Below are 14,213 nucleotides of genomic sequence, written 5' to 3'. Positions count from 1 at the left end.
GGGTCAGGAAGCAAGACTCTGAATTGCAAATACTTCATTTTCATTTGGGACTAGATTCTCTATGGTTATAACCTCTCTCTCTGATGAGCTTAGAGCTCTCTTTCATCATGTCTCCGTTAAGACATGAACTTAATTAGAAATTCGGTAAACTTGGGGCAGGGAAGGGGAACTATGTGGTAGATTGGTATCTGCTGAAATTTGCAGTTTTTCCACCTGTATTAAGGAACTTTACTGTCTATTATTAGGTGTCCAGGCCCTACAGGTGGTCCCCACCCAGGACCAGATCTTTCAGGTTGCATCAGGATGAATAATGACCTAAGTATGGAAGTGAGTATTGGACTATATTTCAACTTCATTTTTAGCTCTACCATATCCTGACCCTCTTCTGTGGTGTTGTTTTGTTTTGTTTAAGTATTATAGAGACTCTTATGGCAAGTACAAGTCTTATACCACAGAATTCAGATGCATGAGAAATGTCAACCTTTGATGGCATCTGGGGGGATTTCTACCCCTTCTGTAGTATAAACTCAAGGATATATAACCAAATGGAGATTTTGATGAAGTGTGCTGAACTTTTTGTTTGAAAGGCAGGCTGGTTTGGGACTTAAATTCACTATTGGCTATCAGGAGTCTCAGGTCTCATTGACTCTCTCGAGGTAAAGGCTAGATTATCTTTGAGGTGCTGGTACTTTGCTGTACAGAGTAAGGCAAAGCCCAAGGAGTACCCATGGCTGCAGTTAGGTGCTAATAGTACTTCTCTACCCAAGAAGAGAATACTGAGTAGCTGAGGGCACTTAGGCAAACACCCCAGGTCGTGGAGATGTGCCTGGAGCACTTTCCTTGGTCAGCAGTCTGAGCCTGAGGGAACGTGATCTTCTCAGTCAAATGGAGCAGACCATTCTGTTCCAGAATCTGGAAATCCATCGCTCTTCCTTTTTTTAAAAAAGGTTTATTGGGCTTCCCTGGTGGCGCAGTGGTTGAGAGTCCGCCTGCCGATGCAGGGGACACAGGTTCGTGCCCTGGTCCGGGAAGATCCCACATGCCGCAGAGCGGCTGGGCCCATGAGCCATGGCCGCTGAGCCTGCACGTCCGGAGCCTGTGCTCCGCAACGGGAGAGGCCACAACAGTGAGAGGCCCGCGTACCGCAAAAATAAAATAAAATAAAATAAAATAAAAAAGGTTTATTGTGATATAATTCTCCTACCAAACAATTCATCAATTTAAATTGTTCAATTAAACGTTTTTAAAAATATTCAGAGTTGTGCAGCCATCACCACAATCAACTTTAGGACATTTTGATCCCCTTCGAAAGAAACCTCACACCTACTAGCAGTCTAGCCCTATCCGCCACCCCACTCCACCCTGGGCAGCCACTAATCTGCCTTCTGCCTCTACAGACTGGCCTATTCTGGATGTCTCATATAAATGGAATAATACAGTACGGACCTCTTGTGACTGGCTCCTTTTCTTAATATAATGTTTTCAAGGTTCATCCGTGTTGTAGCATGTTATCAGTGCCTCATTCCTCTTTATGACTGGATAATACTCCAGTGTATGAATATACCACCTTTTGTTTATCCATTCACCACCGATAAGCACTTGGGTTGTTTCTACTTTTTGGCTACCATGAATAATGCCCCTAAGAACATTAGTGTAAAACATTTTGTGTAAACATATGTTTCAGTTCTTTGGGGTATATATTTAGGAGTAAAATTATTGCATCGTATGGTCACTCTATGTTTAACACTTTGAGGAACTGCAAAACAGATTTTCAAAGCAGCTACACCATTTTACATTCCCACCAGTAATGTATGAGGATTTCATTTTCTCTACATCCTTGTCAACACTTGTCTATCTTTTTCTTAATTAAATTAAATTTGATTTTTTAATTTCTATTTTATATTGGAGCATAGTTGATTAACAATGTTGTGTTAGTTTCAGGTGTACAGCAAAGTGATTCAGTTATATATATACATGTATCTATTATTTTTTGTCTATCTTTTTGGTTATAGGCATCTTAGTGGATGTAAAGTGGTATCTTGTGGTTTTGATATGCATTTCCTTAAAGACAAATGATGTTGAGCATTTTTCATGTGCTCATTGGCCATGTGTATATCTTCTTTAGAGATATGTCTACCCAGATCTTTTGTCCATTTTAAAAAATGAGTTTTTAAAAAAAATGATTTATATGAGTTGTTCTTATTCTTTTAAGTGTATGTATCTCACATTTTTCCATTCCTTAGTACCCCATCCTATTGAATAGCTGAGAAAAGGAAAGAAAAAGGAAATGAATCTATTTTGCTATTCCTTAGCAGTTCTTGTAAAGTTTTAATAAAGGAAGTTGAACTTGGAAGCTTACAGGATGTTTGGTTGTTAGTAATTTCCCTTTTATCTGGTACTGATTTCACCAAGAAAGGGGAAGGAACCAACATCAGTTGTGTACCAGGTGCTTTGTAGGAAAACATTTCCACGTGCCATGTTATTAATTCTCTCTACAACTTTGAATGGTAAGTATTCTCTGCTTCTACAGATGAGGCAACTGAAGTTCAGAGAGGTTAAATAACTTAACCAGGATCACTCAACTAGTAAGTAGCAAACCTGGGATTCAAATTCAAGTTTGTATAGCTTCAAAGATTAATCCCTTCTTACAACTCCTCTGAGAACACTGAATTTAGACGTTTCAATCATAATAACGACTCCTAGTTACCTTGAAAGTAGTTTTTTGGCTAAGAAATAAATTTGCTCCCTTTTGTATCTAAAAGGAGCTCCTAATCCACTCTCATTAGGATATGTGACCGAATTATTTTGTCTCGACACCCATGAAGTAGGAGCGAACGGAGATCACAAGACAAACTCCTGTTAAATGCTCCTGCGGAAATGTATAGATTCCCTGAAGGTTTTCCTGCTGCCTCCGTGCCATTTCTTCCATAGGCCCCAGGAACTAATCTGTCAGCTGCACTCTATGGCTGTTCCCACCAATGTCCACCGTTTCCCTTTTCCTCTGCTCCACTGAGGAATCCGGGCAGCCTGTTGACTCCCTCATGCCTGTCCCTTGAGTAAATCCCCACCTTCTACCCCTTCATGCCCCCCACCCATCTCTTAAACAAATAGAACTCTCTCCTTAGATAATGCTTATCTATGCATTCTCATTCATAAGAATTAGGATGAAACATGAAATTAAAATTACAAAGCATATAATCCGTGTTTGTCCCAGCGACCCATAAATCTAAATCGTTGTGTTTTCCTAACTCTTTGGCTTCAAACTCTTGGAATTTCATCACTACTGAGGGCCTTCAAAACAAACAACTTGCCCTGGTATTCAAGCTCTTCTCTAATCTGGTTGCAACCTACCTTTCCATCCTTTCCCCATCCATGCCTTATAATTGTCCCTAAATGTCAGCCAAACCAGGTGGTCTGTATCGTTGGAATATGTGACACAAAGCTGTTTATGCTGTTTTCTCTGCCCAGAACACTTCCACTTCTCCACTTGTCAAATTCTATTTGACTATCAAGGCCCATTCCAAAAACCAAGTGTTCCATAAAACCTTTTGTGGTAGTGAGAAATGTTTACCATCGAGCATCTCTAGTCCCTCTTGAGATGGAAATCGTAATGGATTAGAAGTCAAGAAGTGAGGGTTTTCCCTGGTTCGACCTCTCTGCTACTATGGAAAAGTCTTGTCATTCAGGCCTCATTTTCCTCATTTCTCAACCGTAGCACTCAGGAAAAAAATAAGTTCACTCTTTTCTTTTAGACCCCAGTAACTCTGTGCTCCTCTCGTCTATATTTTGGTTACATTGTAGTTCTTTGTTTTCTTAACATGTTCCTGTATCAGATTATAAGCTTGGTGTAGAGTGCCTTTGGCCATTAACCAATGTGCACCTAGCAACCTGAATAGATTTGGTATGCAGTAGCTGCTCTATTAATATTTGTTGAATGCCTATTTACTTATTTATTTTTGTACTCCCTACAGGCTCTATTTAAAACATTGAGTGAGCACCCAGTGGACTTGTTGAATTGACAGTCTCGCCCTCTTGCTTTCTGACTGGTGTTCCTGAGAAGCTTAGATTTATTTTTTTAATTCCTCTCCCATTTTCATAGAGGAAGCTATATTCTAGCATCTTTTTCAGAAAGCACAATAGGAGATAAGAGTGAACATCGGTATTCATAAGGGATCTTTGGGTGACCAAAGGACTCTAGCAAGACTAATACCTCAAAAAGAACGTGTCTTAGTAAAATAATTTGGGGTCCAGTTTGGGACATTCCTGGGGAGAACAGAGCTACTTTAATGACCCAGTGAAATCTATTTATTTGGGATATTTTAGCATAAAGAGGAAGAAAGGAAATAAATTATTTCCAGTCCTCATCTTTTAGAGACTCAGACTAAAATATTTATGAAAGAAATGTCTATGGTATCTGGGATATGCTTCAAAACAATGCTAAGGTAGGTTTAGTGGGTGACGGTATAGATGAAAGGAGATGGGCCATAGGTTGTTAATTGTTGAATCTGCAGAATGGGTACACAAAGGGTAATTATTCTATCCTGTCTACTTTTGTATTTATTTGAAATATTTCCCAGTCATGACCTAGAATTTTTAGCCACATAGCATAGGCTTTGGAATTAAGCAGTTGTGGGTTTAAGCTGACTCTGTTACTTATTAGCTGTGTGAACTTGGACAAGTGGCCTAACCTCTTTCAGTTTGTGTGTGTTCCCTTGTGAAACAGAGATATTACTTTGCAGAGTCCTTTTCAGGATTCAAATACACACATACACATATACATACATTATGCATATACATATACCTATATATCTCTGCAGCAGCTGAATTCTGGCCTAACCAGTCCAGGGAAACAAACCAAGTAGGTCATATTTAGAGGAGAGACAAATCTCAGTGCTCTGTCTCCCCACTTGCTGATGAATAGGAAGGCCTTTTTGATTCATGGGGTCCCTTCTCAGCATTTCCAAGAACCTCTATACTGGTGCCTACCAGTATATCCCAATGTCCTTCTGGTCTCACCAACTTGTGGGTCCCAGGGAAGGACACTTCACCCCTTGAGAGATCGCTGGAGAAGGTGGTTGGTTTCACATCTCTGCAGTCCTTTCTCTTTGTTGCCCACACTGTCCATAGTCCCTGCCTGCTCCACGGTCGACCTCCTTGGAACGCTGTGTCTGGACCTTTGGTGATCTCCTCTTCCTGGTCGGTTGGGAGATGACTCTCACTTCTTGTTTCAGCACCTTCAGAGCTGGGTATTACTGTGGTGTTGGGTGGACTCCTTGTGATGCAGTTAAAATTATCCTCTACTTTTCAAGGCAAATAGATAATCCAGCAGGGCTGGCTAGTAGTACAGTCTCCCACTGAATCAGGGATTGCTGCTCCCTTCTATAGCTAGACCCAGCTGTTCATTTGGCCCAACTTTCTCAGTCCTTCCTCACTCTTGGCAATTTCTCTCTGGGGCTCAGTTGTCTCTCCTTATAATCTTTCTTTCCTTATTCACGGCTCCCACCATTGAGTCTGAAGAGCAACCAAAGGATTTCTGGGACTTTGCAAAACTGGACTTGTGATTAGGTACCTGTGTTTGTCCCCAAACACTCCAAGAATTAAGAAGCTTCATGAAAATTACATGACGATGAAACTGATTCTCCCCTCTACCTACTCCAACCTCAGATTTGACCCCAACAAGACACTTTATAACATATATAAAGTACCTGGTTCATAGTAAACACTCAGAAAATAGCAACTGTAACTATCACCCAGAATCAGAATTATAAGCAGTGTGAAGCTCAGAGGATACAGGTCAGAGGATAGGAAGATGAATTTCTGTTTTCTCTTTGGCTGTTTAAAAAAATCACATATACTAAATATTAAGTGCTTTGCCATCCCTTTGAGGTCTCCTTCATGTCATTACATGTTTTTGCCTAAGATATACTATCACTAGGAGAAGGTGATTTATGAGGCAAAGGACAGAATCAGTTTTAAAGTATCTCAGATTTTCTGGCCATTGTATGTCCTGTTCTCTCAAGCTGTGCGTGGGTGCAGCTTTAATAAACTTGGAGAATAAATAACATTGCCAGTTGCAAAACTGGGACATGTAGAAGTTGGCTTATAACTGTATTACAAATGAACCTCAAAGTGGTGGGAATGTCCTGTGGATCTGAAGGTGTGGTGTCCTTTTAGTTAGAAATTGCAAAAAAACCCCAAAAAACTTGGGAAGGAATTTCGTTTTATTTAGGTTATAACAGTTGTAATCTTTTGATGTTTAATTTTACATTCTTTTCTTTTTAGAATATTGAAACCAACTTCAAGTCAAGGGCATTTTTGTTTTTTTTAAGTTAGAATAAAATAAGTCTATATAGGCTCCTTTTGTTCGGTTTTTCTTCTTTTCTCAGAAAATCATATTAGTTTATTTGAGCAACGTCAATTGTCTAAAATGGATCTAAAAGTAAAAATTACATCGGTAACATGAATGTTTATTAGTGGAAGGGTTTCTGATCATAAAAATCTAAGGATGAAATAGCACTTCATCTAGAAGAGTAACCCTGGGAGATTATCTAGGCCTGTTAATTGCCCTTACTAATACCTTAGAAGTTATTTCTTATTGTTCTTCATATTTTCTATCTAAATATTAAAATAATACTGCTGTGTGTGTGTGAGAGAGAGAGAGAGAGAGAGAGAGAGAGAGAGAGAGAGAGAGAGAATATGTGTGTATGCATCCTGCATTTGCTGATCTAGCCCGTGGGAGAATGTCTCGCTTTGTTCCATGAGTACCTTAACTACCCCACCCTACGTTAGACTTTTACTCTCAAAAGCAAATGGGCTGGACCACGGATTTTCATGTAAATGTTATGCAGGTTGATATTTGAATGGCTCGAACAGGAAGAACATGCTTCCTGCTCTATGCTGTCGGCATATGTTAGACTCATTGACTTGAGCCAATCTTCTACATGTAGGTAAGTCTCTCTTCTGAAATTTCTTTTTCTTGCTTTTAGTCAGTTTCTTGATTTTCCTTGGTTATAAAATATATCCAGTAAATTATCTTTTTTCTCATCTGCCCAGATCCTACAGTTGTTGTGTGTGTTAGGTTCTCCTGTGGGTTTAAATAGGGGTGCCTTTTGAAACTGGAAGAAAAGAGCACAATTGTAGAAAGTTTTTGCTGAGTTATTTTTCACCCCCCCTTCACAGGTACAGACGCCCTGAGGGGCTACATCTCCAACTTGCATTAACGATAACCCTAAATTTGGAAGAAAAAAAATCTCCTTCTTTTATCTGCTTCTTCTTGTAAGGAGGAAAAAAATGTTAGACCAAACGTATGAAAATCTAAGATTGAGATATGTTGTATATTATGTTGTTTTCTGATTAGTGAGATTTATAAAGATTAATGAATTGGGAGTAATATCCAATAATATCCAATATCCTTGCAACAGAACAATGTAGTAATGTACAGCTACAAAATATATGCCATTTCTCGAAAATCACAGAATTGTTACTTATTTAATCAATAAATATTTTATGTTTACCAAAAGGTTTCACATATAAAAAATAGGACAAAAGAAGGGCTTTACACAGACCATATGGCAAATGAGATTTATTTCTAGTATAATGAAAGCAAACTGTATTTTTGCTATATTTATTATTATTTTGACTTTAAATAATAAACTTTTTTTAAAAAAACAAAGTTTACAGAAATAATGTGTTCCCTTTCCCCTAATACTGGAAATCAGTTTAATTGAATAGAAAATAACTGCATTCTCTTTCATACCTCTTAAATTCAAATATAGGTATTCATGACTCTGATTTGTATAAGAAGAAATATTTTTCTGACAAAATTAGCTTTTTAGTTAGTGCAATATAATTATTATATATAATATATATTATTAATTATAGCACAGTAATAAATGTTTTTTCAAGCCACACATAATAACAGATTTGTATGTTATAGAGGGTTAAATGGGCCTGATTTTTTTATTATTAAGGAGTCAATCCTTGTTGACTTTTATGGAAGATACTTAATGAGACTGAAGAATGTTTAATTTTTTCATATTTTTATAGCTTCATTTCTTACATATATATTGGCAGATAGTTAAATAAGCATATACTAATTACTAGTACAATCTATTTAAATATCTTAAGGATAGAGCCAATATCATTTAACTACCTGTGAAGTATAAGGTATAATTTCTCTTCAAAATTTAATGCAAATATTACCCTACTCTGTTCTGTGCATGTTACTTTCCTCTGTGGAATGCTGCTTATAATTTACGAAGTATTTGTTTTGCATATTTGTCTTTCTGACTGGCCTGTGAGCTCCTCTGGGACAAGGAATGTGTTTTTGGTCTCTCCAACCTTTCTGTTTTGTGCCAGAAACAGCCTTTCACTGTTTCTGGCACAAACTGGCCCTTTGATGAAAGTTGTTGACTTAAATTAAACTGATGTCACAAGAGGCTTCAGTTACATATAATCTGACACAAAGACATTTAAAGCAGGGACAAAAATGAAATAAAAGAGAAGATTGCCCAACATTTATATGTAGGAGGATTAGGTGTAAATTCTTGCTGCGCAAGTTTGTGGAGTTTTCTAAACATTTGAGGGGAACATTTTAAAAGTTTATATTCAAATCATCTACCAGTCTAAGACAATCATTGTGAAGTCTGCCTCTCCGATAGCCTTAGGGTATTTCAGAGACAGTTCTGTTTACAATGAAGACAGTTCTGTTTACAATCAGACTGTATTTAGTCTGATTGTTTAGACTGTTTAGAGGCTGACGCCACCATTCTGAATACTCCCGAGAAATTACTTTATTCATTGGTTTTACTTTCCTTACCTGAAATAAGTAAATCTTTTTTTTTCGTAAAACCCGCTGCATAAGGTTGTTGGGAGAGTTAAATGAGATGATACGTAAAAGGGCTTTTGTAAATTTTGATGTGCTGAACAGATGTAAGCTATTGTTTTTTGTATTGGATAACTATACATTCAGCAAACTCTTGGTAAACCTTTATCTTTCTGTGACTATAGTCAGTATTATCTTGGAGAGATTCTAAATACGGTTTATGATATACAGCATCCCTCCATTGAAACCTGTTGTTGGTTGTGCCAGTTAACAAGAAGCTGTGTGTTTGATTATGGAATATTTAAATGTCTTCAGTTTTGCATTGTCTGTGCATATTTTGGATATGTCCAAGTGATTTCAGTTTTAATTTATTAAATTTTTATATTTTTTCCTAAATAAACCAAATGATAATGAAAATATACTTATTATTGAAGAGAAAAACTTTTTATTAAAGAGGAACATGTGTTCCCACTGTATTTTTTGAAAGAGAATAAGTGAACCTAATCTCCTGAAGTTCCCCCCAAATTAGGAACTCTTGATAAACGTTAAGAAGCTCAAATGAGACTTTCACATGCTTGCCCTGGAAGGCTGGGACCACAGTTTTGTTAAGTTCTTTTTGAACCCCAAGTAAGAGGTGCTGACGTAGATGTAATCCCTCAGATCTTTGAGAATTGGATTAACTTTAAAATGTATTATGTGTCTAGCTAGAAAATTGAGAAGCATTTTTAAATCAACAGGCCAAAATTTTTAAGTTGAGTAATATTTCCATAAATAGAAATGTTGTTTTATGCCCACCTAGAATGTTCTGTTTAAAGAAAACTTAAGTTCATGATATAAACTCTATCTGCCCTTTAAGTTTAGAATTTGTTTTGCCCAAGAATTTAAATTTTCTTTAAATATTGGACTCGTAAGTATACTTAAAATTGGACTTTGTTTTTGCAAGTACAGCTTTGAGGAAGTATGTATATCAGTCTGCCCTGTACCATCCCATTCCCATATCCTCTGCAGAAGAGCAAAGCAAATATGGGTTCATTTAAAACTGTATGAAAATGTTTGCTTAACACAACTTCACTGGAATGGAAAATGTCAAATTGTTAAACTTGTTTCTCTCTCTCTTTTTTTTTTATCTTAAGGAGAATGGTGTTGAACGCTTATATTCTGAGAGCCTGCCACAGTCCAGGTTTGCTTGTTTGTTTCTGTGTATGACTTTCGATGCATATTCAGTTAATTTCTAAGAGAATTCTTTGGACCAGACACTCTAAAATACTTCTACTTTTTTGACAGGGAATATTCCACCCTACCATCTCCTGGACACACTTCATCCACAGAGAGTACTGTAACTTCAAGTGGTGAGTAGATTAGAAAAGATATAAAAATAGAGTGTTAGTATTATAACTATAAGCTTGGATGTTCTGTGACCTGCTAAGGTGTGTGCAAATGAAAAGGACATAAGCAAATAATCCTTTTGCATAGTATTCATGCTGTTAGTTTCCTCCTGTTGATAGATTCTGGATCAGAAATTTTGCATATGGCTTCTGGTGTCATTGATTGTAAACCACTCTGTGAGAAAGAGGAGGATAAAAGATCAACTTCTGCTGTGAAGAAGATCAAAGGTAAGCTGTTGAAGGGTTCAAGACGAGTTTCCATTCTAAAACACTAAGCAAACTTGGAAGCTAGTGGAGTAACCATCCTCAGTGGCTCAGTAATACTATTTTATAAAAGAAGTTTGAAGACATAGTCTGGAGAAAAGAAGTCCAGAGGTGACCATGGCCTTCCTATATGACAATGTTACCAACTTTTTTCCAATTCTGTATTTAAAATAAAAATTACAGTATATTTTAATGGGATTTAAATATTTCCTTATGGCCAAAATTGATTGGACACACCTGAGTCTCAACTGTGATGCAGATGTGAAATCACCTACTTAGGAATTCTCAGAATCCTAATTAGAATCTACTGGGTTAAAAGGATGGACCGATTAGTGATGGTCCACTCAGGAGGCAGATATTAACTAGATAACATGTTAGATCCTTTTCTGCCATTTGAGTCTGAAAATAAAGTGCTTATTCTGAACCGTTCCCAGTGAGACATCACTACGGCTGACACTCATGGGAAACATAGGCTCTCATTCCAACCAAAAACACCGATCAAGGAAAACTCATCTAATGTTTAAATTGGGACAATTAAATTTGAGATACAGGTGCTAAGTTAAAGGAGCTGTAAAATTGTAGAAATGGAATCCATTCCTTCAGTTGACTGAAGAATATCTTTATATTCTACCTCACACCAAATAAGAAAAATTTTAATTAAAACTGCACCAGGGTGCTAGTTTTTACCTGTCATGTAGACAAAGATAAAAAATTTGATTACACACTGTTGGTAAGGTTGTTGGGGGGAAAAGAATTCTCATACACTGCTTCAGGGAATGTAAATTATTGTAATTAGTATGGAGAGGAATTTGACAATATCTACCCAAAATTTAAATATACATATTCCATGATAAAACAATTTGGTTTCTGGGACTTTATCCTGTAGATCTAAGTACATACATACTATATGATGTATATGGAAGTTTATTTACTGCAACATTGTTTGTCACAACAAAATATTGGAAACAAGTTAACGATCAGTAGAAGACTAATTAACATATTTTGGCATATCCATGTAATGGAATACTAGTATATATCTGTAAAACATATATAAGGAAACTTTTTTCTTGGAAGGATATCAAAGAACTATTTTTTGTGTGGAAAAACGCCAAAGTACAAAACATTATGTATTGCATGTAAAAATTTGTGGGAAAAAAATAGAAAAAAGTTTTTGTGTATATATAAAATATCTCTGCAAGGCTAGACAAAAATTTGTAACATTGTCTATGAGGAGGTAAAGTAGGTTTCTGGCAGGCGTGATGGGAGGGAAAATTTTCACTGGAAAACAATTTTACGCTTTTTCATTTATGGGCCATATGAATCTACTACCTGTTTTAATTTTTTTTTAAAGAACTAAAATAAAATTTCCATAGGGAAAAAATTTTATATCCCTGAAGAAAGGGGTTACCATTTTGCTCTTATTTCCATGTAAATTAAAAATATCTAATACATCCTTTAACTATTCTGTTTTCTTAAAAAGAAAGAAGCGAAATCTGACTATAGCCACTGACCTTTGTGCCTGCACTGAACTAAAGTCAGGACAATGGATCATGTGAAGAGGAAAATCATCATCAAGTACATTGCAATACAAATAAACAAAGGGAAATTACAAAAAGGAATGGCATAAATTAAAAGTGCATCTTTTCTTCTTAGTTTGATTACATTTTATTTAGAAAGATACTGTGTTTTGGAAGGATATACTTTGTTATCAGCCTTGCATATATAATTGTTAAAAACCTGTTTGTCAATCTATAAAAAAAAAGCTACTAAGTTACTAATTGTTCATCCTTTCATTCAGTTTCTGCAATTATACTAGTAAAGTGTTTGATTTTAAAAAGCAGCAGTAGCTCCTTTTTATTTTAAAAACCCTACTGTTTGAAGACCATTTATACAGGTATTCATTTCTGTTAAGAAATCTTATATGGTTAGCTTCCTTGGGAACTTTAGCTGACCTAGTCCTGAATCTGAATGAATGGACACATTTAAAGTTTTTTAGTACAAAATTTGTCTCACGTGTTAAGCACTTTGCCACTTACTATTCCGCCCGCATTGCCACCCTCACTATTCCTTCCTCTTTTACTTGTTACTGCTCCCCCTCCCCCCAACACTGTTGATGTGTTTCCTCCTTCTTATAGGTGGAAGTCCAGCTCCTGAAAATATTGCACTCCAAGGCTCTGTGAATGAAGAAAACATCATGTCAAATCAGGTAAGGAGGGGCTTCCCTGGTGGCGCAGTGGTTGGGAGTCCGCCTGCCGATGCAGGGGACACGGGTTCGTGCCCTGGTCCGGGAAGATCCCACGTGCCGCGGAGCGGCTGGGCCCTTGAGCCATGGCCGCTGAGCCTGCGCGTCTGGAGCCTGTGCTCCATGGTGGGAGAGGCCACAACACTGAGAGGCCCGCGTACCCTCCTCCAAAAAAAAAAAAAAAAAAAAAAAACCAGGTAAGGAAATATATGCATGTCAACAGTAAAAGTAATGGTATGTTGCAATGATATTTAGAACTGTCCCTTTAAGTTTGCAAAATACTCTTAAAAGCACGATTGCATCTTATCCTTTCAAAATATTATGAGGTTAATAGAATTTAGTTATACTGATATTGTATAGATGAAGAAGTTGAGTCCAAACCATCCAGGGTCACTCAGTAGACTCAGGTAGGACCTCCTGACTCCACACTGATTTTTCTTTCATTCATTCATGCATTCATTCACTCATTTATTCATCAAAGATCTGCTGGAAACAAGCTAAATATCTATCTGTAGAGTACTCTTAAATAAATGAAGGCATTAATAAATAAGGCTAAACAAAACAGTGATATCTATCTTAAAGATGTGTTATAATTAATGGAAGAAACATACAATTACTCAGTAATTAGACTGGTCAGCGATATGAAAGAGAAATGGTTGGGGTGAGAGGACAGAAGAGGTGTCATGGAGGAGGTTCCTAGTGAGTGGTATCGAATGTTATACAGGTACATGGCAAACTGCTATAAAGCATTATAAGGATGAATATTTAAATGTTTATAGAAAAAATTAAATTCCTTTCCTTAAAGGGAAGGCATATCGCCACTGGTATGAATTTATAATTATTTGAAGGGTAACTTACAGACTAGGGGCAATTCTACGTTCCTTTAAGGGTCTTATTTATACATCAGTCCCTCTCTGTATTCTATGTGCGGAGGTGTGTGTCTGTGTGTCTGTGTGTGTGTATTATTATTGCTTTCCCCTCAGTGTATAAACATTCTTTTAGTTAGGCCTATTTGATTACAAGAAACATAGACTCATTGCAACTAACTCGGGTTAAGAGAAGGTTGTGGCATGTATACATTGAAGGTAATAAGGTAGATAAAAATTTTATACTATTCTTATCTGAAGGGAGTGGAGTAATTGGATATGTGATTTGGGATAATTCTTTGTAGTGTAAAGTATATATAAAGTGTAGTGTTGGCTAGCCCACATGCCGAAAGTGGTTGCCCCTTATAAAAAATGGACAGAGGAAAATTCAAGTCCTCTAGTCTTTCCTAGCTCATCTCAAAAAAAAAAAAAAAAAAGAAAGAAAACGTAAAAAAATAATGGATTAGAAAATGTAGTAATGGAGGTGGAAAATTGGTTAGAATACTATAGTAGTAATTCAGGCAAGAAATGAAGATAGTATGAATTTAGTGATGATGGAAAAAATGAGACTCATTTGAGAGATACTTGGGGTATAGCATTCACAGTACATGGTAACTGATAATCAGGTGTCT

General features: G+C 36.8%; 1 protein-coding gene across 1 annotated transcript in view; it reads left to right on the top strand.

The window, feature by feature from the left end:
• Positions 1 to 14,213, top strand: part of IRAG2 (inositol 1,4,5-triphosphate receptor associated 2) — a 79,950-nt gene that overhangs the window by 43,556 nt on the left and 22,181 nt on the right. The window contains exons 19-23 of the mRNA XM_079937348.1: positions 246 to 327; positions 9,958 to 10,004; positions 10,109 to 10,173; positions 10,330 to 10,437; positions 12,609 to 12,679. Coding sequence (XP_079793474.1) covers positions 246 to 327; positions 9,958 to 10,004; positions 10,109 to 10,173; positions 10,330 to 10,437; positions 12,609 to 12,679 — 373 coding nt within the window. The remainder of the gene's footprint in view (positions 1 to 245; positions 328 to 9,957; positions 10,005 to 10,108; positions 10,174 to 10,329; positions 10,438 to 12,608; positions 12,680 to 14,213) is intronic.

Source organism: Stenella coeruleoalba, assembly GCF_951394435.1.
Source record: "Stenella coeruleoalba genome assembly, chromosome: 11".
In the NCBI taxonomy this organism is placed as follows: Eukaryota; Metazoa; Chordata; class Mammalia; order Artiodactyla; family Delphinidae; genus Stenella; species Stenella coeruleoalba.
This window is presented reverse-complemented; position numbering and strand designations above follow the sequence as displayed.